Here is a 26,725-nt window from a genome sequence, read left to right as displayed (position 1 = left end):
ATCTGCTCTACGGAAACATTTGGCATTCCTTAGTATGTCGTTTGTGCCATATGAATGGGCTACAGACCGCCCTGTGGGTGTAAAACGTGTGCAAATACTTGTGATTCAGGGCTGCAGATGGCCAAAGTGAGTATCTGTTAGGGAAACCTCCAACTCGCTTATGGTCAGGAATGCCCTAACTTGGCCAAAGTGTAATACATTAAAATTGGTGAGGTGATAATACTTTTAATATTTGATTACATATTGTAGAGTACACTGAGAGCCTTGATCAATGAAACTGTCAGCACATTTTTTTTCTGGGTTTCAGAGTTCTGTAATTTTGCTGTAAATTGCCTACTGGGAGTTTCAGTATCTGTGGGGAAAAAAATGACAGTTGAGTGGAACTGAGGTGTGTAGTGTGTGAGTGTGCACACCGTGGTACAGCGCTGGAGTGCACGAGTACGTACAGCTCCCCAGCGGAGGGGCCAGCGGACGAGACAGCCTGCATGAGGTGAACACAGCCTTTTACCAAAATCCATACGCCAAAACTCCGGAACCATCTGGACTCCATTTTAATACTGAAAGCTCTGTCTTCGCTGGTTATGTGAGAGTGATGGATAAATGAAGGTAGATTTCTATCAGCCTTGATATTCAGTAGCTTCCATGGCTATGGCTGACTCTGGAACGTGGCCATGTACAGTGTTTAAAAGTGCTTAGTAAGAATTTGAGCTTTAATCATGAGGGCTGTACCAGAATCCGTGTGTCCTAGCAGTATCATTCTTTAATTTCCTGATGTGGTATTTTTTCTGTAAAGGCTTGGAAGCATATGTGTGTGAGTGGAATTTTTATGCTGTTTATGATGTTGGGTGTAACACCAGAGTGGTCGTAGCAGAATAATTTTGTAGAATATGTACTTTGATAAATGATCTTGTGTTATTTCTTTAATTTTCTTAGAACCTGGTATGGTGGTATTTATGTGTCATTTGAAAAAAATAGATTTGGAGCTTTCTGTTCAAGAACTCTCGCAGGAGGTTTTGTGGAAAAGTGAAATATACTGGAAATGCAGGAATCCTCGGACTCTAGAGAAGGATTTTCTTTCCCCCATTCTCTTTCATATGCAAATACATTTTAAGAGGTGGAAAAAAATTGCCCAACAGAGAAACTGGTGTTATAGTTTCCTTGTCATTTTGGAATGGTGCTATTCCAAAATTTAATCCTAAATCTATTTCTGGTTCCATGGCAATATTTCTCTTCATTATCCTGGCACCACCAGGCGGTGCTCTTATAATTTTCTTCATTTTGTGAGCTAATGTCATGTCAGAATAGGGCCTTTGCTTAATGGGAGCCATAAAGCTGAGGATGGTATTGAACTGATGGTCCAGTTATGTGGGCTTTGATCTGCGTTATTAGTTTCCTTCTGGAAAGCTTCTGACTTTCTTGAAAGTGTGCATAGGGGCGTTAATTTCAGATAATGCATTTTATTATTTAATTTGAATTCTTGTAACTATTGAAGAATATTTGTCTGTGAATAGCAAAACTTATTCCATAAAGGTAGTAGCAATTTTCAGAAATGAGCAGTCTCCTTCATGTGAAGTAATTGCTCAGCTCTGCTAGCACTCGCTGAGCTCTGCAAATGAGACTTGAAAGCCAATCCAGTTGTCGATTAGGAAGGAGAGAGTCGAGCATGTGGGTAGGTGGACTTTGTTTCACCGAAAACATATTTTTTTTTTTAACTGTTTTGTTTCCTAATTAATAGGTTATGGTTTATTACAGAAAACACAGGAAAAAAAATTGTATCCTAGTCCGTTTTGAACTATTTTCCTTTACGGCACTTCTGCCTGGAGTGGAAGACTTCTGCATAGACGTGTGCGCCTTTCTGTCTTGTAAGAGAGAACCTTTCTGGCTTCCTCATGCCTTTGTGTTTGAAGGCCCTTGACGACCAATATCAAACTATTTGAAAGCCCTAAACAAGAGCTTTCCCCCCCCCCGAGATTACATAGAGAACAAAAGCATTCTTGAAAAGGCTGTTCTCATACAGCAATATAACTTCTCTTTGGATGCTTCTGTAAATTGTTGTTGGCTCTTTTACTTTATGTTTCTTACTTGGAGGGAGAATATCTTGCAGGTGAGCTTTACAGAAGAAGGAAGAGAATGTATCGGTTACTCTCAGACTGCCTGCGATCCAGTTTTTTTAATTATATAAATTCCTAGGCTAGCGTTTTCAGGGAAAATGAAGAGAATTTTCTGAATCTCGTAGTGCTTTCTGACTATCCTGTGTTCTCCCCAAGTGCTTTTGAAATCCAGTAGACCAGACCTCCTTGATGTTGATTTGTAGTTAGTGGCTACGTTGATGAAGCAAAATTTTTCTTTTTGTTACTGCTCTGACTCTCTGAAGGGACATGGATCGTGTAGGCCATGGAAAGACACGAGATTCATAAAATGAATATGCGTAATGCAGAACTGCACGAGGTTACAGGTGTAGACTGTTTAGTGTAGTTGGCATCCAAGAGTCTCTTAACTTCAACAGTTACTGTCTCTGGCCTGAGCTGTAGCCAACAGTTTGGAAAGGTTCATCTGCTAGCGAGCTCTTGACTCTTCATGTATGTTTAAAAAAAAAAAAGAGACAATCAAAAGAATGCAAGAAAAACTGAGATGATGTTTTTTGGTTTTTTTAACAAAAGTGAGGAGTCTTCAATTATCATTTTTCAAGTCACGACTCTTACTTCAGTTGCAAGGACGTATTCAGAGCAAACAAGAACAGACATAGGCTGAAAGTCTTGGAAAATGAACATCTGCCAATAGTTTCCTTAAGGGCACATGTCCTCGAGGTCAGCCTTCTGGAAACCCATCTTGTTAACGTGATGTACGGTAGAAGAACCATGGAGTTTAATGGTTTATGTTTACTTGCGGTTTTGCATATGTAAATGGAAAACAAAATCCAAACACAAAACCGACAGAGGGTTGTATCAAGAAAAATAACCAGCTCTTGAAGTGAAATAAATGCCATGAGTAATAACTAGCATCTACCTTACTTTTATGTCTCAGTTCAGATTGCTGGGAAAAGAAGCTCCCACATAATAATGGCTGATAATTCAAATAGGGAAAACTCTGCTTTTCCTCATCCCTTATTCCTGTCACTGTTTTGAATTGACCTTTTTTTTTTTTTTTTTTTTTTTTTTTTTTATACACCTCATCCTTGCTGCGGTTTAGTAAGTCTCTGATTTGAAGGACTCGGTTTCGGTGTAGGAGCTGTGTTTGGCTCAGGGTGCAGCTTCACAGCCACGTTCTGGCAGCCCGTCCTCTGAGCCTGAACTCGCTCCGGTGACAGTGTCCCTGGGTGTTAGTCTTCTGTTGAGTGCTGCTTCACAAGTCCAGATGGTGAACTGGAACAAAAGAATATGAAATTAAGATCTGCTAGAGTTCTTGTCAACTGTAACTCTTAAAGCCATTAAAGGTTGCCACTTACGCTCTGGCAGAGCAAGACATTTATCTTCTCCGTGCGGACCCAGGCCGGTTCTTGAGAGGGAGACTCTCGTGCGTGTTCCGTGGAACGTGTCTGTGTCAGAGGCTGAAGAACAGCTAGCACAGGCCCTGCATGCTGTCGGGCTTTATGCGTAAGTATTCTGACAGAGAATGTCATAAAGCAATATTGATTGGCAAAGATATTTAAAAAAACCCCCAAACCAACTGAACAACTATTTCCCATAGGTCACTTGATTTAATTCAAGTGAATAGGAGTTCTACCTAACAGTTTAACTAAAAGCAGTTTTTAATTATGGAGTGGAAAGTACCTTTTACTTTTTTTTTTTTTTTTTAAGTTGCTATAGATAGCTCAAGGTATCGAAGTGCTTTTCTGAGCATATTTGCTCATTGATTGTATTTGAAAAGTCAGGATTGCAGCAAGGCATTGACATACTTGCCCAAGCCCATAATCTGAATTGCAGCTTTGCCCCTGCGGAAGGAGAAAAGCGTTTATGTTCTTTAGGTTGAGATTGTTTATTGTTTTCCGAAACAGTTGAAGAAAAGTAGGTGAATGTTGACAGAATCGGGGCCAGCCTTGACCTACTTGTGGCTTTTTCTCTGATCTCCATCTTGGGCATGCCATCTTATCATTTTTATGCTACTGTTTACTCATCTAAAGCCTCATCTAAAACATTAACGAGTGACAGATGTTTGGTTATTTGAATATTAAATGTATATATCATCACTCCCACAGTTGTTCCCAAGAACATTTTGTCATCTATCATATGACCCAGTAAAGGGAATCCTTCTGTAATAATTTTTATTTCATACTGAACTATTGCTTAAACTTTGAGTTTGAAGTGGTTTAGAGCCATTAATTTCGTTCCCCTTTGAAATTCTCCATTTTCTTCCAAGGGTCTGTATTTTACATTAGACTGTCCCAGGACTGGAATTACACCCATGGTAATGATTTGTGTTATCACGAGGTCTTTGGCTAACCGAGAATCAAGAAACGTATATTAGGATTTTCGAGTTGGTTCATGGAGATCATTTAAAACTAAATATAGTTTTGAAACTAATAGGTTAAGCAAGAGCCCTGCAGGTCTGACTTTGGTGTTTGTGTGGATAAGAGTTGTGAAACCAGAACAGCTGCTGTGCAGGATGTGAATTAGTTTGATTTATAAGGGGGGGGGGGGAAGGAAGAAAGAAACACACTTTCCTTGAAGATCCTGTAATATTTTAAACCGTTATCTAAGATCACGTGTTATGGGTAAGTTTTAAAAGGGGGAAAAAAGCCCAAGTGTCACTGAATCTGTGCTGCCTTCCTCCAGCGCCTGCTGCTTCTACCTGTTTACCTGGGCACTGGCACCATGAGATTAACAGGGTTGGGTTTTGGGGTTTTTTTTGTTCTGCTGACAAGTCTTGTAGACATTTAAGAATTAAAAAAAAAACCCCAAACCAACCCCCAAACCTTTCAACAGTGTGTAGGGTACCATCCTGCCAGCATCAGCACTTGGCGAGGAGCAGGGCACGAGGCCTTTCACTAGACCTTTGAACTTGGCTGTTCTGTCTTATGACACCTCTGGTAACTTCAGCCAGTGGCTTTGATGGCCGGCCAGTAAACACAAGACACTTCAGGCCCTGACCCAAATGTATTAAATGAAGACACAAAGCTAGTGTAATAAATCCTAGGGAAGTATGAGATAAAGGAGCAGGACCATACTGAGTGATCTCACCTTTGTTTGTGAATGCAAAAAAAAAAAAAAAAAAGACAAAGACTTGCTTTTACCTCAGAATTTAGAGTTTGCAATTTTTACAGTATTTCAGTTATTTGACTAGTAAACCAAACAATCCCTCACTGAATTATCAACAAGATGAGAAATTACACCGGTTACACATTCTGCCTGTTGCAGACATGAAAAAAAAAATTTTTAAACCCTCTCGTATCGTTCTCAGCAGGCTGTTAATTCAAAGGGAATGTTTACCTGTCTGTTTTAGTCTGTCACTCTAATATCTTAATATTTCTGAAACTGCCTTTTGAATCTAATGAAAAGGAGTGCTTATGGCTCCAATGTAATTGAGACTGTCAAGGAAATAGGTGGAATTTTCACAGCACTGTGAGACTTGATGGTATGTGACGGAGGATCATTCACTTCACTGGTCCATGGTAATGGGAGACTGATGTCTTTTTAAACTCTCCGTTAATAAATATAAGCCTTATTTTTTTTCTTCTTCTTCTTTGCAAGGTTGTGTGTCTTTCTTAAATCTTCATTAACACATACTAAAATTAAAAGCACTTCTTTCATGTTCAAAAATATCCCATAACCCTAAAGCATCTTCCAGACTTGGAAGGTCCAGGTTATGGGTTTATTTCACACTTGTGTTTTGACGTGTCCCTTCTCTTCCTACAGTAATTCAGAGAAGGAGTGACTGTGCGGTGTTGATCACACAGAAATCTTTACACAGGGAAAAACCAAAACGCAATAAAACACAAAACCCCAGACCAAACAGCAGCAGTTTACAATAATTTACATAAGTAAAATGTACAGCGGAAGCATCGAATGAACTGCTGTCTGGTTGCCTTGTATATGGTGACAAGGAAGCTGCTGTTGATGTGGTTGGTGTCTTTACTACTATTGTAAAAATATACGAAGGATTATCTCCACTTTGAGTTGCCATTATGAGAAAAAAGCTCTATTGTCTCAGAAAGAGGCAGCGCTAAGAGAACTTCTCTCAGATGTGCTGTTCATTTTGTTCTCAGCTCTTAGTTTGGTTTATTCGGTAGAGGAGGAATTGAGACATCTCTGGTTGGTGCTTACTTTGGCCATTGTTAAATGTTGGTGTTGGGAGTTACAGTCCCTTGTAAGCTTAATGTATTTTTTGAGTAAAATTTTAAAGTTCTGTGATTCTAATATTCCTGTGCAAGACATCAGTAAAAATACTGTTGTCCAAAATAATTTCTGGTAAGGGGAACGGAAGAGAGAGTGACAGCTATGAAGTATTCTGAGTTGCAATACTTTGTTCTGTATTATTGTAATAAATATTTGTATTATAATAAGGAATGGGCAGGTTATTGGTTGAAACTTGAAAAGTCCGTAAGTACAATTTGCCTCTTCCAGGTAAAAACCTTGATGAACGTTCCTAGATTTATCATTAATACAGAATTTGGAGAGATGAATAGAAATAGCAGTATTTCATAAAATGAAGGGTACTCTGAGACTCACCCAACAAATGTATCAAAGTCCTGAGGCTTAATCCTTAACCAAGAGGTACAACTAGTTCCCTTGGTGGTAGCAGGGAACACTGGTGGGTAATTACTTCGGAGTGAAGTACCGTGTTTCAAATATTTGTTGCAGACTTGGGTTTGAATATTTCTCTGATTTTTTTCATATGCTGGCAAACAACCAAACGTGATAGTGGTGGGGAAAAAAAAAAAAAATAATTGCTGAAATGCAATCGATTTAATCTGGAAGATGAAGTATTGAGATATTAATTGAGATGAGGTACGGTGCTGGTGCACAGTGGTTATGGTGTAGCTTCATTGGGGGAATGAAGCAAAAAGGAGTTCAGCCGCTATTTTTGGTTGTTTTGTCCCTGTCCCCCACCTCGGGGAGGGGCTGGTAGGAAGGATGAGGGGTGTGAGGGAAAGCTGCCGGTGAAATTTAAGATGTTGGGAGGATGATTATTGCGGGAAACTAGGTAGCTCTCTGGAGGATATGACCAGAGACTTTATTAACCTACTTTGCTACGAGGTGCAAAAATATTCTAGGAACTGTGCCAAAGCCTGGAGGCTCGCTGGACATGGAGAAGAAGGCTTCTCATCTGGGTTTTCCTTGGTTGGCTAGTGGGAGTGGGAATAAGGTCAGTGAATTGGGCCAGGAATGTAGTAGTTCGTGTAATTGTGGCGTACGCTGTAAAAATAAAGAACAAAGAAGTACAGAAATGCTTGAAGATTTATATGTTTATTGGGCATGCCATTTATTTATGAATCACACAGACCTTACAGAGCTATGTCATTGACTGAAAAATAAATAATTAAATATTTGCTTTTATGGAATTAAAAAAAATATATTCAAATAGATGTCCTGTATAGTGTAATGACTTATTCTAGCTGTGGCTCGTATAGGCAGTTGAGAAGTAAATAAAAAGGTCTCAAGCATAGCCAGAAAATTTTGTGTAAATGGGGAAATAAATTTGATTTGGAAAGCAGTTTCAATTTTAAGCTTCCATGAAGGAGGACAAATTAAACATTTTTAAAGATATTAACCATAACAGTATCCCTTTAATTTTCTATCCTTTCTTTTAAGTAAGATACTCTGAATCAATTTTTGTTCAAGGAGACAGATTTCTTGCCGTAATCAGTTTTGCTTTTAGCTCTGATTTTTAAAGAATAAGTGATAATGGCGCACATGCTTGAGGGTGTGATTAGAACGCAACATTAAAAGGCTTTTTAGGACATCTATGGTTGAAAAAGGAGCTCTGGAGAGGTCTGCATTTGGCAGCTGAGCAAGAAGTGAATAAAGCATACCTTTGAAGTGTGGTAGGAAGAACAACTTGCTTAACCCTTTCACATAAAATACCTTTTAGTGAAAGTTAAATCTAGAGGTTTTCTTCAGGCTCATCTGAAATTACGCGTGAAGTCGGTTAGCTCGTCCTCAGTCTTGTCTTTCCCTGAGTGGATCCTGTACCGGTGACAGGACCCCCTGTCAGGGGGGTTGGCGGAAAGACTTAGCTAGTTGGAGTAACTTATAGTACAGGTTTGGTGGCGTGCCTCTGAGTAATTTTTGATTACCTTACAGTAGTCTGTGGAGAATGCACATTGGTAGTAAGTTAATTAAATTGTCTATTTTGAAAATTTTACTAAGGAACTTATTTTCTGTTCGGTGTCTTTAAAATACACACAACTGTTGTTCAGACACAAATTCCAGATGTAAAACCTCCTTTACTTGCCTAAATATTTAAGAAAATATTTAGCTGGTAGAATATATTTTTGTAGATTCCAGGTGTCTAAAAATGTAGGACTATTTTACTTGGCTGTGATCAAATTCACCCAACTCTTATCAGTCTGTAAATGACTTCTTGCCTGTCTAACGTCAAGTGACCTGCCGTGTGCATAACGCCGATGCAGAACTCCTGGAGCTGACCTCCACCGGCGGGCAGAAGGGTCGGAGCGTGTCGCTGCTGGGTGGAGCGCTGCTCTTGGCCTCGGCGCCAGCTGGCGGACGCTCGGCGCTTTGGGTGGGTGACAAAACTTGTGGCAGTGGGGACATCTAGATGGAAAATTGTCGGTGCCTCCCCCTCTGCCCCCAGGGGTGCTGAAAGTCATGGGAGTTCCCACTCAGCCCGACAGATTGAGCACACAGATCTGTATTGCCTTGTGACGTGGGCAAAAATATCCTCGAAACAGGTAAATGACCTCTTTTATCCTTCTGCCGTTTACATAAAACTCAGCAGATGCTGTCAGGGAAGACTCCTTGACAGGAACTAGTTGAATCTCAAATGCTGACCGCCCTGTGTCGTGCTGCCTGGCCCTGGCGCGGGGTCTGCCCTCGAACTGGAGCATCTCGCCTCCAGCTGCCCGTGGCAGTGGTTTCAGGAGAGAAGCGGAGCATGGCCACAGTCCACGGGCTGACCGTGCTCCGTTACATCCACAGCCACAGTCTGGTGGTGTTCTTAGTGTGGTATGAATTTTTCTGGAGCTTTGGCTGGCTTTTGTTTTACCTGATCTGTACCGAGACACAGCTCACGCTTCCTCTGTTAGAACGGGTCACTTCAGTTTTACTGTCACTTCAGGGCACTCCACGCGTGGGTCAGGCTTAGCTGTAGGTAAGGAGCAGGTAAGAGGTGAGCTGAGGAAGAGGAGGAATTTATTAAAACGTCAGGACTCTTATTTACTCAAAAAGGAAACTGGAAATAGATTTTTCTTGAAAAGTGCTATCGCCACTCATAAATCAATCGCGATGCGTTTTGTTTTGCTTGAGTAGCTTGAGCAAATAACAGCTTCCAAAATATTTTTCTTCTCTCCTGTACGCTGCAGATCTTGCCTTTGCTGCTCTAATCTATTAATGTTTTCATTTTGTTAGCTGAAAGCTAACTCAGACATTTTCAACACCTCCAGTAACATATTGTACTGCTTAAAAGTGGTATAACTAGCCAGACATACTCCCAAATTTTAATTAATACAGTGAACATTGACCTTAAATGAATAACTAGTAAATAAATGAATAAATAGGAAATACCTCCCTATAGAGTAAACATCCTTTTGCTGCTTCTCTGCTTTTTACTCTGACTTGTTTTAAATTAGACCAGACCCTTCAAGATAAATAAACTACAGCTTATTTTGTTTGTAAATGTGGAGCACAGTCTGGCCTCAATTTTGTGTGGGTCTTTACAGCACCACTTAAGATCAGAGGAGGAAAAAAAAAAAAGAAACAAACCATCAAAAAACCCAAACAAATAAACCAACCCAAAAACCCCACAGAGGTGGCTGTTAGATTTGTCATGTCACTCTGCCCGTGTTTTTTGGGGACAAAAAGGTTTTGTATCATAAAGTGTTTAAATCCCTTTGACTGAGCTGTAGGGGCAGAATGTGCCAAAGGACAGTAAAGTGAGGTGCTTCCTGACGTCGCAGAGGTGGTTTTGTAGGAGTAGAGCGTCCATCGGAGAGAGGTAGCGACGCTGGTACATCCTCCAGGGGATCTGCTGAGCTCTTACCCCTGTCATTCCACTCTCCACATAGTTCCTTATTACTTGTACCCTGACTGCTCTTGGATGGCTGTGTCTCAAAGCGAAATCTAAGCGAAATCAAAGTTTTGCTCAGTAGTATCTCCTCAGCTATCTTTCTCAGTTTGCTTTCATATCATATCTCTCAAAATAAAGATTTTTTTTTTTTTTTACCCACTGTTATTATTTCATTTTAACATCTTTGAAGTGTCACCAGCTGGAGACTGCTGCAGAGCAGTAGTGACCTGAAAATCATTAACAGCACACCCATATCTTAAATATCTGAAAAAAATAACAGCTGTTCTTTTTGATAATGTCTTTTAACAACAAAACCTTTTTCTTATTTTCCTATGCTTGCGTGCTAAAAATTCTGCTCTCAGTACCAACTTTTACTCGTTCTTTCAGATTCTGTTAAAGTGGGTTAATCTTCTGTGCTCCAGCTACGGGGGCTCTTTGTAGGCGATGATTTGCAGCAGGATCATAAACAGATTTTGTGGAAACTTTTTAAGTCCGTGAACTGCTGGTGAAAATACGTGGTCACACTTCACAAGTGCCAGTGCTTGTGCTCCATGTGTCTGTCTCGGGGGTCCTGATGAGCTACTTAGAGTAAGCACATATTTGACACAGCTTGCAGGTAGGACAATAAGAAATCGTGTAATTTATCCCTGACTTGTGTCTCTGGCATGAGGGCAGGATCCACCTTTTGTCAGTGCCTCTCCTCACTGCAGTGGGTATCATCCTCGGATTCGGTGTCTTTCTCGAACTCCTGCTTTTCCTCAGTGTCAGTGATGCTATGGCTGTCTGACCTCTTGATTTCCATTTGTTAATTCTTCCTTGGTGGTGAGGGGCCTCATGCTTTAAGTTTAAAAGAGCCCTCAGAGAGCTCTCAGCACCGCAGTGAAGTGAAGAAGACTGGGTGCTGCACCGCTGTAGTGTTTTTCTCCTTCTCATAACTTATCTGTGTGTGGCTTTTCCTTTAAAAATTATAACTAAAATTATTACGAGTATCTCCTTTAAGTGAGATTGTATCAGCTTTTGCATCTCTTAAACAATGTGTGTACAGCCGGAGGGTAAAACACATTATAATACCATGCTAATTGCGTGAGCGTGTACGCTGAAATTCTCTTGTTGTGAAAAATCCAACAAAACCAAAACCTAACTCCCTTCTAATGATACCGCGCAATTAGCCACGTCTCCTGTTTCTCACTGCAAGGGAAGCCTAAGTCACTCCGCTAATAGGACAGGGTTTGATGTGGTTTGTAACACAGAGCACTGACTCTCAATTCAGACTTGGCAGGCAGAGAGAGCAAAGGCTCATGTAAAATTAAAAAATTAGGGTCCTCAAACAGCAAGCTTTTGTTACTTACAAGCAAGGCTTCGTTTTAAACTGGTTCTCGGCTGTTTACTGGTAACGTGAGGCATTTCTAGCGCAACAGTTCATGTGTTATCTAAGAGCCCTCTAAAAGAGATTAATCCCACCTCTCCCTCTCCTTACTGACTAGACAGAGCCAGTGTGACTGACTCAGATCATGTTTGACATACGCTTAAGCTGTCATTGTTACCGGAAAAGCAGTCTGTCTGTCTTCCCCTTTGTCTCAGCTACTTATTTTCCTGCTTTCTGCTTCGCTGTGCCAGCACAGCTGTTTGCACGGCCGCACGGTGAGCCGGCTCAGGGAGCCCAGCAACAGCCGTTAGCCAGGTGAAGCGTGCCACGCTTAGGGCCTTAGATTGGAACCCCGGCTTCCAGGCTGCTGAAGTGAGACAATATTCTTTAGCGTTTGAATAACTGAACTACCATTAGGAATTGTCACAGAGCTTTAAAATGTTATGTGTTGGTGAGCACCACGGCTGGCGGTCAGGAACCGTTCTGGAAGAGGAGCTCTTCAGTCTGTGGTTGGAGAAAATAATTTTGTTTATTCGGCCAGGTCACTGGAGAATCTAGAACATTGCTTTTGTCCCGTCTCACTTGTATTTCAGTGTTTATAATAGTAGAATTGTTGAAGCAGCTACTTTGCTTAAAAACTCTGGGTATAAATTTCCTTTTTTATTTTTCAGAAATAGAAGAATAAAGATTTCTTAAGAAATCTAGTATTAAATGTGCATACTGTGCTGTTTTATTTTCTTAACGATTTCACACGTAACGTGCATACTCACCTCTCCTCTCTGCTACCTAGCAGTCCATTAAATGTTGTTCAGTTTTTGTCCTGTTTCGGTATGGCTCGTTGCCTGTCAATAATTCCACAGAGAACAGATACACTGGATCCGACGGCCTGTTCCTGGGTGTAAGCTTGGTGTACCCGGTCAGACATCTCCCAGATAAGTGATTTGGTAACTGCACACCCTCTCTCTGCCCTTTCACTTCAGTCTTGGGAATCTTTCGGTTCTATGAACTTTTTCTAAAGGATTTTTTACGTCATCCCATGCTCAAATATGTTTTGAGATATGCCACGATGTGATTGATTGCAATACCGTGGACTGCAGAAGTGGTATATTGGGTATCACATGCCCTTGGGTGTGAGCTGCAGTATTTGTTCAGAAGTGGTATATCAAATAGGCTTGGGTGAGCAGCTGAAATGCTTCTGGGACCAAGTTTGTTATACATCTTAAGAGTAAGGCTTTCTGGAAAAAGTCTGCAAGATTAAGAGTCAAATAGCTGAGAAAAAAAGTTTGTTGACTAATAAGAAAAACTTGGAAAGTAATCCTATTAAGTTGCCCCTTCTGATAAGTCCTGATGTAAATTTATAGGTATTTTCTATAAACATAAGGGAAGGTTCACTTCCCTCTCAGAACAAACTCCATCAGTAGTTTCCCACACCGCCCCTGAGAACATTCCTTCATTATCTTGTTTCTGTGTAATAATTGCCATGGAGCAGTCACAAACTTGTTTTTCTACCAGTTGATACTACAGAACAATGTGTATGCGTTGACCTGGATTCAGAGAGAGAAAAAGTTACTGTTGGCATAGTCCCCACCTTGATAATTTGCCATCAACATGGTAGAGAGTCGCTGAAGTCTTATAATGCGTATTTGAAATGCCTGCAAGGATTCTGTGAGATAAGAACCGTCTCTGAAAACATTTTAACTAGAGGTCTGGGATGTATCATTAATCCTTTCTGTAGTTCTATGAGTCTTTAAAATTTTATTATTTCTGGGGTGATTAGACTGCAGTGTAAATAGAAGTATCTTTTTTCCTTCAGATGTTTTACGTCAGACTCTTTTTAGACTTTTTATGTATTTCTTAAATAGATGTATTATGTATAGTCAGCAAAACGGAGGTTTTCTGACGGATGGAAGGATGGCCCTTCTGCACAGGGCCCTCGGCTGCAGCTCAGGAGACGCTGTCCCCGTTTCCGCTCCGTCCCGCGCCTGCGCGGGAAACCACGCCGCTGGTAAGTCACTCGGGCAAGTACGTCCTTGTGTAACTTGCCTGTTGGAAGGACAGAAGGCTTTCACTTGGGACAGCGGTGCTGCGGCTGTGGTGGTCTGGAGGCACGGCCAGGGCTCGGGGGCCTGGGAGCTGCTCCGCTGCTTCACGCGGGTTTGCTCTGGCCAAACGCAACTGCTGGTTTTCTGGTGAAAAATATTACCGGCAGAGTCAGCTGTGACAGCGCTGAAGTACGGCTCTAGAGAAAGGTTTAAGGGTTCTGGTGGATCTGACTGTCTCCTACAGAAATGGTAAAGCAAGACAAACAACAGAGTTGTTGTACAATGGCTGGGTTGGGATTTATTAGTGACGGCAGGACGAGGGGCGGAAGAATTCAACGGGATGGACCATAGGTGCCTCGCAGCCCTTGGTCCAGAACACACGGAATACAGTTGGGCTAGGCGTAGAAACTTCAGCTTTCAACTGGATTGAGGATTTGATGAAGGATTTTGCAAAATTTTGGTGTCTGAAAAAAATGGGCAATATTTCAAGAGGAATGTTTCAGTCTCATGTTAAACATTCAAATATAGGTGAATGATTTTTTTTTAACAAGAATCAAAGTCTGAGATAAGACAAATTGTCTTGTTTAGCTATATCTTAATGTCTTTACTTTCATGTTTATATTTCTTTTCCCTTTTTTTTTTTTAAACTAGAGGAGTACCATTTACCTCATATTTATAAAAAGGAAGGCCTGACCAAACTGATGTTACAGAGGAAACAAACTGTTCAGAATAACAGCATGTTTTTGAATAAACTTAGAAATCAAGAACAGAGAAATAACCTTCTGTAATATTTTGGCTATAGTAGTCTTGGTGTTACCTGTACCAGTAGGTGATACTGCTACAACAAATTTTTTTAAGTGAAGTCAGTTAGTTTAAGTGGAAATTTTATAAATGTTTTCTTCGCTTTCTCACGTTCCTCTTCAGTACTAAAAACTTGCATAAGGTAACAGGGAGAGCATCTTCCAACACGTTTTATTTTTGAATTTTGCAAAATGTATTATTCGATAGCTTTTACAACTCAGTGTTCCACCGTTACTGTGTAGGTGAAGTGTGAGTGACAGGGGGAGACAACTGGCTGCTGTTAACAGGCACAAGCGAAAGGAGAAGGTCGCGACCCAGGTTGTATTAACGAACACGTAGCCAGGCACCGCTCCTCTGACAGGGACCAAACCGCTGCTGTGAGCACAAGTTAATTGTACTGCGAGGCTTGTAATTGCTGCGAAAGCAAAACGTTCGACTTGGTTTAATAGTATTAAAAGTAGCTTTTTGCCGTGGCTTTTAGAGTATAATAAAGAATCCGTGAGGGTTGGGTGTTCTCACAGAAACATATCTGAACTCGTATAATTCTTCAAGGCGTGATTAAAGCCAAACTAGATATTCCTTGATGTTTTCCCCCCTCCAAGTTGTATTTATTAACTTATTTTTTGCCCCATACCTATATATAATTTTTTGCTAAGTTATTTTTGGTTTAAATCTTGGTCTCTTATCTCTTTATCCCCAGCTACAGTGGATGCTTAATAAGTGAAACCTTTGCAGACTTCAGTAGTAGCTTGAAAGAGCGCCCCATTGACTCTGTGCTGAGTGATGGATAGATTCCCTGCCTGCTGTTCACTTTACTGCTAGATTCACCTAGGGTGTAATATCCTAACAAAGCAGAGGAGGGAATTGAAATGTGTTCTTCTGAGAACAGCAGTAAGTAAAGCTGCCTTTCTAGTTGTTCTCTCAATTAGCTCCTAGGAGATTTTCATGCTTTTCTAGTTTCTCTTGGGGATATGTGACCTGATAGCATATTGCTATAAATAATTATTTTACTAGTATCAAAGCAGGTACTGTACACAAACACAAAGCAGCATTTTCAGCATCTGTATTGGATGCTGTAAATACCAGCGTCTCAGAGAGACTTTTTTCTTTCTTTCCTTCCTCTCCCTTTTTCGTTCTGCTTTGGAATGCAGTCCTGACATTTCTGATCTTCATAACTTTGATTGTTAGTTTTGTGCTGCCCCTTGAAGTGAAATTGCTAGTGAGTGGTATAAAACTCACAAGCTAAGGCAAGGAGGTGAGGAGCAGTGTGAAATTGTTACAGCTATGGGGGAGAGAGTAGAGGAATTGCTTTCAAGCTGGATATTGCGGGTGATCATTACTTGTTTGTAGAAGTGGGTTATTTGAAAGAAAAAAGAAACCGGCCTTAAACGTGTATGCCACAGCAACCCCATCTAACTTGTTCCTTTATCAGAGGCTACAACAGGAGCACTGGGAAAAGACTATTCACATCAACCAATTTTTACTGTATGGAAACATTTGAAAAAACAGAGAGCAGGCATACCAGGCCTTGCTGACACAGCTGTGATGAACTCCACTGGTTCTGCAAAACGTTCAGCTCTTTTTGATTTTTAAAATGGGTCCCACAGCTTGTAAAAAGGAACATCAGTAAATCTGTGGTAGCTCTCAGTATAAATCAGAGTTGTGTATTATTTGATTAAAGACCAGCCATTTTATCAAATCTTTCATTAATGAGGCTGCGTGAGAGCTACATCCGTGGGAGAATTGTAAGAATGAAGAGGACACTGGTTTTTGCTGGTGTCGGTTGCCTGATTACGTTTGACTTAGCAGGATTTAGCATTGCTAGGTAAGTGTCACTCTGGATCCTAAAGGGCCGTGATGTTTTGAGGTACAAAGTGCTGTCAGTTTTGAGGCTCAGCAACAGAAGAGGCTTGGGAATCACTGCTCAAAAGTTTTAGGCATATACCTTCAGTTGGAGAGAAAAAGATGGGTGTCCGTTGAGGGTAGGAGTTGAAAGGATTTTTAGGCATTCAGCAGCTACTTTCATATCCATATAATCTTTTGAAGATAATGATTATTTTTAAATGTTCTTCTTTTTCTCATAAAGGAATTAGGAAGGAGGTTAGACAAAGTACAGGCTTAATACCGACAGGAAAAAAAAAAAAAAAAGTTTTGCAGCTGGTATTACTGTTCATGTGTAACTAACATTGATTTATAAGAAATTTAATTTAGGCAACTGGAAACCCACCTCATGACTTTCTGTAGAGCAGATCCAAAGTTGCCCAGCTGTAGATGGTCAATATTCACATCCTAAAATTTATTTTCAATCTGAACTAGTTTTTGTGAAAGCTGGCTGTTGGGTTCTCCTGTTTGTATGCGACTAGCATCATTCTGTAACAGTACAGCTGAGGAAAGCGAGTGATTCAAACCCCTCAAAAATCCCGTTTTATGTATCTTTTTACAGTGACCTCCACTTCAGATTTTCTGTTTTTCGTTTGTCTAGTGGAACTCCAGAGATTACTTTCTCTTACTTTGTGTCTCGGATTCAGTTTTTTTAACTTGGAATATATTACCTTCACAGTCTTGACCCGTGTTGCCTCCACTGCTGCGGGTAACACAGCTCATAGGCAACTGGAAGTAGGACGTGTGCATTTGGCTGTGGTTTCAACATGTGGGTGCTGTTTGATTTGGGTGATGAGGTCAAACTGCTTACTTAAAACAGTTGTTAGGGCTTACTTTAAAAATCATCACAGGCACAACTACAGAGGCAGTGTAACTGAAAATCAGTGAGCACAAGTAACTTTATTTAATGCTGTTCTCTATTTTAACACTTCCATCGTTTCAGACAGTGCGAGAGGAGTGCCTCTTTTAAAATAACGTATTGAATTTCAGACTTTGCCTGAAAATGTTTTGGGGTTACTATTCTGAAACTGAATTCTGTTATTCTATTTTAATATTTTATTAGAATTGGGAGTGACTATTTTAATCTATAATTCAATGAAAAGGACACCTTTTGAGGTCTTCTGGTAATTTTGTGTGGAGGCATGGCGGTATCTGAAGAGTATATGTGAGTGTAGGTTATAGTTTTTAACAGTTTGACTTTTAGACTAATAAAATGAAAATACTGGCATTTTTTGCTTTAAATCTCACGTTGTCGGATAGGACTATGTAAGTCGATTTGGCATGGTAAATCAGATGTTTGTTTAATGGACGCATGAGAAGCACAATATGCTTAATATTTCAGTAATTTGTCTGCAGTTGAGTTTGACAAGTAACTGGTCGTGGGGGCAGAGACGATTCCAACAGGGTCATTCTCACTGGAGATGGCGGAAGCTCCCTCCGAGCTCTTCGTTACCGGCACAGCCTGCGGTTCATTAGCTAATACAGATGGGATAACCCCTGTGTTGCAGAACCAGAAGAGCTCAGCCCAGCAAGCCTTTCAGCAACAAAGAAATAAAAGCATTCCTCTGTAACAGGCTTCAGCACTTATCTCTGTTCTCTGGTACTGTTTGTGCTGAACCAAAGCAGCTGCTACCCTGAGTTAAGAGAGAACAAACTCAACATGGCGTGAAATTACTGCACTTCCATTCACATTCATTAGAGTTATATTGTTACCAGCTACAAGCATGACTGGTCTTCGCATGAATAATTATAAGAAATGCCACTCTGAGTTTTACCTTAAAACATTAACAAGACGCAATGCAAACTTTGAAACCGTGCGTACTGTGGCCCGTCTAATGATATTGTGGCATATTTTTTGTCAATGGCCGGAATAATATTATAAGATTTGGAAAAAGGCCGATAGGAAGTTTCTAAACAGAATTAGGGTTAAAAGGGGGCTACTGAAAATAACTCCAAAAGGTCTCGAGCATAGGTGCCCAAAGCTGTGTTGCTGCTACTAAAACATGCAACCTCCGAGATGTTTGTTACGGGGCAGGAGAACCGGTCTCCAAATCCTCGGGTCCCAAAGGGATGATCCCCCCTTGCTCCATCAGGAATGGACCAGCAAGCAAGTGGAAACTTGTTTATTCCTCTTCCTGCAGATCAGTTTCATCCTGTCTGCTATAGGTGGAATTTCAGAAACAGCTCTGTCACCTGCCTTCAGCTCAGTCTTGTGGGTGCTGCTGCCCCAGCGAGACCTGCACGCGGCTGAGAACCTGCTGGTTGCCCAGTAGTGGCCCCGCTTTGATCTCCCTGCTCTCAAATCCGGGTGCATTTTGTCCAAAGAGCCTGTAGGGCATGAGTAATAGGGAGTCACCTGAAGAGCAGAGAGGACTCTAGTATGTGCTTTGTCAATCCAGCAGTGTAGAATTTTCCACAACAGCTTTTATTATGGTCTTGTTTGGTTCTTATTAGTACTTAAGCCCAAAACTGTAGTTGCTTTTTAAATTTTTAATAATGCTTTTTTGATTGACTGATTACTTGCATGTTTTTCAAGCACTTTTTCAATTTCTTATCTCTGTTTCACGTAGATAAATGGATGGTATTACCTGTCTGACCTGTTTATGAAATTTTAATATGTCAAAACTACCTAAAATTTTAAAGCTGATTCTGATATCTTGAGTTATTTGTAACATTTACAACATGGATTGTTACTCCGTTCTTCTGTGACTATGGAATGGTGTCTTTCTGCTGTGATAGTACTCAAATTCAGAAGCTGATTGCTATAGATACAGCCTAAATATACAACTAGGGGCTTAAAAAGCTTGTAAGCCTGTAGAGCTTACAGCCCCTGGGGCAAGAGGGAGGGTGTTTAGCAACCCCCCAGCTCCCTGTCGCTGCCGCTCTGGAAATGGTCTTCCTTTTGCTGCAAAGTCAAGGTGATGCCCAAGTGTCAGATGACAGATTTTTATCAATCATGGAAGGTTGCATTACGTGTTTACATGTCTGTCTTCAAAACTGTTGTTGTTTGTGACTTCTGACTGGTTTAGGTCGGTCCATCTCAGGTTCTGTTAAGCTTATATAATTTGAGGTAAAAATCAAACAAAAACTCTATTAAGTCTGTGAAGCTGCAGCTAATTTCTTTGACAAAGTAAACCTTCGGACAAATTGCTGTTGTTTATGCTCTTTGTGTTGCTCAACCCCTGGACATGATCAGTGAAGATTTTTTTAGTCTTTCTTTAGAGAAGGTTATAAGTCTACTGCACTAATTTATTACAGATAATAGAAATGGTAGAAGTAGATGTGAACTCTCTCAAACAAGCTGTCTTGTTCTTAAGCTTTGTTTTATTCTGTCTTAAGTTGGAGTAATGTTAGAGGATTAAATTGTTTGAAGTGTAAAATAGCAGTTTTTGTCTAAAGAAAATGATTTTATTGTCGTTGCGTTTTTTTTTAGATACATTTTAAAGGAAAAATAATGAAATAAATCTCCATATATTTAATTTTCTTCACCTTATTTAAGAAGAATTGCAGAGTGTGCTCTCAATATTCTATAAAATGGCATAATGTAAATTTGGACAGTTTTAAATCAAGTAGCTTTTGTCGCCAAGATAGCTATTTAACTGTTGTTTCTGTACGGTTGAATACAACAGAGCTGAGGAGGGTACTTGTGGTCTGGCTGGGTATGAGCTGTCATTTGGGAGGAACTCTCCATTTGTCACAGCTCTCAGGTTGGGCACCCGTGTGATACTTAAGCGTGTCACCGTTGTGATCCACCAGTGGAATTCCTTCCACGGCTGTGAATATCCTCCCGACAGCAGCATTTTGGTTTGTGTACACAGCGGCCAGCAAGTGTCACAACTCCAAAGGGAAAAATTAGTAACTCAGGATCATCTGCAGTGTAATCAGTAAGGATTTTTATGAGTAAGATTTCACAGCTTGCTTTTGTAGCAAAAATATATCTATTTAATTTCCAGGAATCAGCAGCTTCAGCAGCTTTTAAGTTTTCTTTTACAGGTTAGAAGGTTGGTGGCTTGCCTTTTTTTTTTTTTTTTTTTTTTTTTTTTTTTGGTTAAAACTTGGCGGGGGCCAGAAATGCTGTCTCATAAAGAGAGAAGAATACCACTAATTAGCTGATCAGTGGTGCTTGACCTTGCGAGCAGTGGGAGCTCTCAGCTCATGCTGGGATCAAATTTATATGAATTTGTGAGCCGCTGCCTGGTGCTGGCCCTGCTGTGTGTCATTCAGACCCTGCCTCTGCTGTAATGCCCGAGCTGCGGGCCGGCCCGCAACGTCTCCTGCTCATGATGAATAGTACCTTGTTTTGCAAATAGACTCACTGAGGTTAACTGTCATCCGTGAATAAAGTTACGGCACAGCTTACGTTAGTCAGTTTCCCATGGCATTTCCAGATTTCATCCCCTTTCTTTCCAGTTTAGGCTAGAGGCAGGAGGCAAAGGTCCTGGAGAAAACAGGAAACACATTGTGAGTTAGAAGACTTTTTCAGATTCTTTTCAGCTCTGTGTTTCCCACCACAGAGATAGTCTGGTATCAACCTTCCCGAGTCCCCCTCTGCCCGTTGTTTAAAACACAAATGTGCAGGGACATGCCAGGGGTTGTAGCCGAGCGTGTTGGGATGGTTCTCCTCCCACTCCAACCACCACCAGCTGTGGCTGCTTTGAACTTTTTTGATCGACTGAATTGTTTTGTATTTTGAAATCAGAAATGGTACTCGGGCATAAGGCAGGTATTTGGTTACGTCATTCTAATTTTTTATTTAGATACCCGAGACAATGAAGAAGCCCTCCACTTTGTGTGTAGGAGAGTCGCGATAGATGGAAGAGCCAGCAACTTCTAAGGACAAATGTAGTCGTTAGAGTACATAGCTGGATGCAGGTTCTTTTGTGGTTGTGGTATTACACTGAGCAGAAAGTTACATCTCAATAAAAACAAGTAGAAAAAAAAATACTAAGGTTTCCTAACAGCTGAAGATCTAGAAACCCTGTTTTGTAGTGAGGTTTGAGAAGCCTCACCTTAAAAACCATGATTGGGAATTGAGGCACCATAATCTCCTTGCTCTAGTTTTATGGTTCTCATTATAAAATTCTATTTTCAGAATCTAATTACTTTAAATTAAAATACTTGCCATGTGAAAAGCACCTTATAATTTTGGAACTACTATACTTGCATCCCATAAACTCTATGGGAGAAAGGCGGGTTTGATGCCTGGTTTACATTTGTGGAAGCTTCGATACCATGTGTGTTGCTTCTCCAGATGTAGTGATTTAGGGATAGATCAAGTAGTCGTCTTACACTTGCCAGTGTTCTGTCAGAACAGGATTATTACATTTTTGGCCCCTTAGGAGAGGAAGAAGAAAGCTGTAGACCCATCAAAATCAAAACCATGTAACTGAGAAAATGCTTTACTCTTGATAAGGTCTTGTTTGGGAGGTGAAGGAGATTTTGATCGTCCTATTTGCTTGTTGGCTCAAGGTGTTGATCTAACTTTGAGCTAGTCTGTGCCAGTGGCAGGCAGTATATGCACTGATGTGCACGTGTCCAGCCCCTTAGCAGCTGCCAAGCTCGACTGGGTATGTGTATGTGTACTCTGAGCAAAGAATGATGCGCTATACTTACTACAGACTCTACAGTACAGTGCATAATGCCCTTTTGTTTAATACTTTTTTCCCTAGAAGTGTCTTCACATTATTTTGACTCACCGTCTAAGTTGAGAATGATAAGAACTCTAAAATATTCTTTTCTGATTTAGAAAAATTGTCTAACAGTAGTATGTGATGTTCTAAATCTTTTATTCTGTAGGTCAGTAACAGATCCACGAGATGGAAAGAGAGTTGCACTCAAAAAGATGCCCAACGTCTTCCAAAATTTGGTCTCTTGTAAAAGGGTCTTCCGGGAGTTGAAGATGTTGTGTTTTTTTAAGCATGACAATGTAAGTAAATTCAAAATAATTTTGAAGTCTTTGATAAAGCCTGATTGTAAAATGGAGCTATCTATAACAGAAGTATTTTTTAAAGTTACATAATATCTAAAATGCTTTAAAAGCTCTCTAATTTACGGTTATCAGATTTCCTGGAAACTCAGATATTACTGTTGCAAACGCTATAAAAAATGAAATTATCAAGAATCTAAGGATATTCATAATTCCCTTCCAAAATGTTTGCAAATAGGCAATACACTTCCACCTAATCTTATTTTAGGCTTTAGATAAATGTCAATCCGCACAAAGCTGTACCAGCTGGAGATGCTTTCACTTCCAAGCTATTTCTTACTCCATCTTTCTCTCCCCTTTGTTGGACTTTATTGCTCTCCCAGTTCTTCTAGCAGAGTGGTTGTACAAGCACTCCCAAATCTGCTTCAGGTAAAATCAGCTAGGGTTAAGCTAAAACATTTTAAAAATTATTTGAACTGACCCATGCGGTTGTAGCTGAAGTGAATCAAAAAGTACTCGCAGCAGCTGTTCCACGAGTGCAGCCGTGGAAACGCTCCCATCGATGAGCAATAACGAGCGTGCTGGGAGTGCTGTCTTCTAGTGGAACAGGATCAGGAAGCGGGTATCTGTTTCAGAATCTTATTTCATTGCTTTTCCTCCTGTTTTAAAGTTTACCTTTTTTATCAGAGAGTACCGTATTCCAGGAAGGGTTTTATTGGTGGTTAAGCACTGGGTTCAGAGTAGTGGTGGTGTTAGCGGGGCGCAAAGGAGGTGACTCCCTTGCAAGCTTCCACCAGATTGCAGAGTCTTGCCATCCCCGTCACCAGTCCCTGGGAGATGGATTCTGGGACCAGATTCCTTTTGAACTGGTACCTTAAACTGCCCCTCACCAGGGTCTTCGTTATGGAGAAGATTTTATTGAGAAATATAAAATTAAATAAAAGCATCTCTGTAAGCAGACAGGTTGAGCTTGGTAACCCCTGAAGTTGTGTGCTTCACCTAAATGTCATCGATATTCCTGAGACAGGATCTAAAAGACTACACCAAAGGAGTATTTTTTCCTGTGAGAGGGTGTAAATTCTTTTTGCTTTTCACAGAGAGCTGAGCTTCTGATTCAGAATGTGACTAAGTTTGGGTTTTGTCATTTCCATGTGGAAGCAGCATATCACAGAACTTGTAACGATGAAAGGCAGAACAATGTATACTGTCTTTTGCTTTTGCATTTCTTTGCTAGAATGACTTCTTTGAAATATTTCATGGTTATATATATATTCCTGGAAAAAACCCAATTTTTATTGGGTAGATAAATTTATGCTTTTAAGCCAGTACTTGAGCAGCTGGAAAAATTTGCTCGAATTAGAGAAAAAAAAAAAAAAAAAGGGAGACCCAGAATGTACAGAATATCTGACTCGGGGGGCTGTTAAATTCAAATATCTGGTGAGCTAGAGTATTGGTCTGTCTGTGGGGGATAGAGTAAAGCTAGGCTCTGTAAGGGAGGTACAGTCTGACTGTCTTTTTCAAAGGGATTTGTTTTTGTTTGACTGGGGCAGGTCTTGATCTTGTGTGGTGTTTCCTAGGTACTCTCTGCCCTCGACATACTCCAGCCTCCACACATTGACTATTTTGAAGAAATGTATCCTAAATATAAAATAGAGCATCTTAATTGAGGTAGGTGTAATTTTCATTAGCTTAGAAACTGCAAGTAGTTGGTGGAATCTGTGAAACAGAACTACAAAAACCCTGAACCTATATCTGAACAGTCGTATTTCGAGAAGTGAACCTACACTACCCAGAACTCAGTTAACGGTAACGCTGGAGGTGAAATGGTGCAGGATTGAACATGAAGCTTTGAATATGTAAGAGCCAGTCAGTGCAGGGCTATTTACCAACAGATACTGCTGCTACTAATGGTGATTCCCCCAAAACGTTTCCAGTAATTAACTTCCTCTCAGTTATTAGTACCTTAAAATACTTCCTGGTGTGTCCATACTGCCACATGCTTTAACACCATGGCTTTTCAGAGATGTTTCAGCAGACTGGCTGGGTTGTGGCTTTCCTTGCTCAGCCTCTATCTTGATCAAGAAAACAGATTTTACGCAGATATGTGTGCTGTTTAACGTGTCACTGATGCAAAGGTACATGCTGTCTGTGGGTAACTATTAGAAAATTGAATTTGAGTATGTAACTTGACATGAGAATGTCATGTTTTGTTTTGCTTTTTTCCTTTTTCAAACTTTGTTTGGGTTACCTTCTATTTTTGGCGCTGGGAACTTCTGCATTCTTAAATACTGAAAAGTCATTGAGCTGGGTAGGCTCTGACTGACTAGTTAGAAGAGAAGTTCTGTGTCTCAGAGCTGGTTATTTTAGTACTTACTCTAGTTTTAAAATTGTTAGACATTACTGCAATAAGTACAGATTTTCATGGTACAGAAAGTATCTAGAAATACTGTAAGATGTAGAAGAAAAAAATTATTTTAAATAGGGGTAATTCTGTTCTCTGTACTTTACTAGCTGTAGACCAGGAATCATAATAAAGATTGTCTGCCTAGATTAATCCCATTGTCCTCTTCTTTATCCTATTTTAAAAATGTAACATGCTAAGATTCAACTTTTGAGAATTTTTTAGCTAATAAAAAAATGAACTTGACAATTGGCACTGAATGAGATTATTTGTTTATATTTTATTTCCTATGTGCGTAGGGAAAAAGCTCTGCACAAGACTCCTGCCCATAACAGTTCGGATGAAGTTCGGATGTTTTTACAACACGGTCTTAGTAACAAAAGATCCTTCGTAGACTTTAATAAAGGTGATATTCTAGAGAGCAGATAGTCAGAATCCTAACACATTGACATTTCCATTATCAAATTAGCATTTCAGTACAGGGATCTGCCGTACAGCTGAGGTCAGCTAATAGACTTCTGTGTTTTCTGTGGAAAACCCCAAAAGCAAACACTGAAAATTAAACTCGGTGCTGACTTGTTTAAAGCGAACACTTGAATCGTAGCGTATTCAATTATGTGTCATCTCATTAGGCCGCTGCTCCTTTTACAGCTTCGGTTGCAGTCTTTCATGTTGATAATTCACAACCAAATGGTGCAAATAAAAACTGACTTCCAAACCCAAAATTGTTACCAAAATCTCCTTATAAATCAAGCAGGGCATAATGGAATGTCTGTTATAAAATTATGTAAGACACCTGCCAATCATTTTTCATTGGAAAATGTATGCATATACATCCAGAAGCAGTTATCAAGTGTTCAGATTTAGAGAATAAACCCACTCCTCAAATTACATAGTTTTTATACAACCATAATTGGGACCCGAGAGCTTTTTCTGTTACCTGGTTACACAGTAATAGTTCAGTTTCAAAAAAAAAAATTAATGCATTGTCTCACAGAGGTCCATGTCACGTGTTCCACTTATCTTACCCAGTAGCTTTATTGTGTTGGTGTTTGTCTTCAGTGGAGCTGCTCTGAGGTTTGAGGGCACCACCTTAGTCTGGTTAGGCTTCAGAAGGTTGGTTTTTATTACGGATGGGCCTTAGCTGCTTTTTGTATGACCCACTTTACAGGACAATTAATGGGTGAAAAATTGTCCTTCTTTATTTTTAGAGAAACTGACCTTTGTGAAATATGGTTTGATCTATTTATAATACCTTCAGTTGATTGGTGAAGAAAGTAGGTGGGTTTTAGTCGTGGTGATTTTAACCAAAGTACAGCATGATTTACTGATTGGTAAACAGATTCATTGGTTGAAAATATTCCTATACTACATTAGAGCTTTTACGTATGAGTAAAGCTCTTACATTTTGCTTCGATACTTTTTTCATGTGAACATCATGCAAGTAGCCTTCAAAAACTGGATTTTGGTTATTTGCACTAGTTCAGTGCCCTCATTTTATAACGAGTCATATGAGTTATAAATCAGATCTAGGTTAAGGATTACTCCTTCCGTGTAATTGTATAATCAAGAATATTTAAATGGGATAAGCTTATTTTTATGAGCTTAGCTACTGCCAAGTTTTGAATATAAAACCAGAAATGTTAGTTTCCTTCATGGTTAACTGATTTTGAGTCATTATGACTAGTATTTTATAGGCTGTTCTCTTTTTTTAAATTAATTCGAATTTCTTGACTCTAATATTGGTAATAGAAGACTATTTGCTTTGTGTAGTCTTCTTTCTCCTTCCTTTCGAAATAATTGCAATAAATGCACTTGTGACCCTTAAATTCATTAGAAGAAGGAACGGTGTTTCAATTTGTATGCACATTTTTAATTGCATGTGCTTCTGCTTACTGTAGTGTAACCAGAACTTATTTGAGGTTCGTTTTAAGATGATCAGGAACTATATTCCATATCTGGGAGATGCAGTTTTGTTGATCCACTAGTGTAGTTCCTAAAGATACCATGGTCGCAAAAAGGTATACGGATCAGGGATAAAAGTTGGAACTGAGTTGTACTGCTTGATTTCCTTCATTCTTTCCAACAAGTTGTAGTGCTCTTTTTGGGAAAAGAAAAAAAAAAAA

General features: G+C 40.0%; 1 protein-coding gene across 2 annotated transcripts in view; it reads left to right on the top strand.

The window, feature by feature from the left end:
* The window catches only part of NLK (nemo like kinase), a 64,011-nt gene that overhangs the window by 10,647 nt on the left and 26,639 nt on the right, over positions 1–26,725 (top strand). For both annotated transcript variants that reach the window (XM_026861410.1, XM_026861411.1), the window contains exons 2-3: positions 22,069–22,198; positions 23,776–23,831. In XM_026861410.1, coding sequence (XP_026717211.1) covers positions 22,069–22,198; positions 23,776–23,831 — 186 coding nt within the window. The remainder of the gene's footprint in view (positions 1–22,068; positions 22,199–23,775; positions 23,832–26,725) is intronic.

The sequence above is a fragment of the Athene cunicularia genome (assembly GCF_003259725.1).
Source record: "Athene cunicularia isolate RWA chromosome 19 unlocalized genomic scaffold, athCun1 chr19_part1, whole genome shotgun sequence".
In the NCBI taxonomy this organism is placed as follows: Eukaryota; Metazoa; Chordata; class Aves; order Strigiformes; family Strigidae; genus Athene; species Athene cunicularia.
This window is presented reverse-complemented; position numbering and strand designations above follow the sequence as displayed.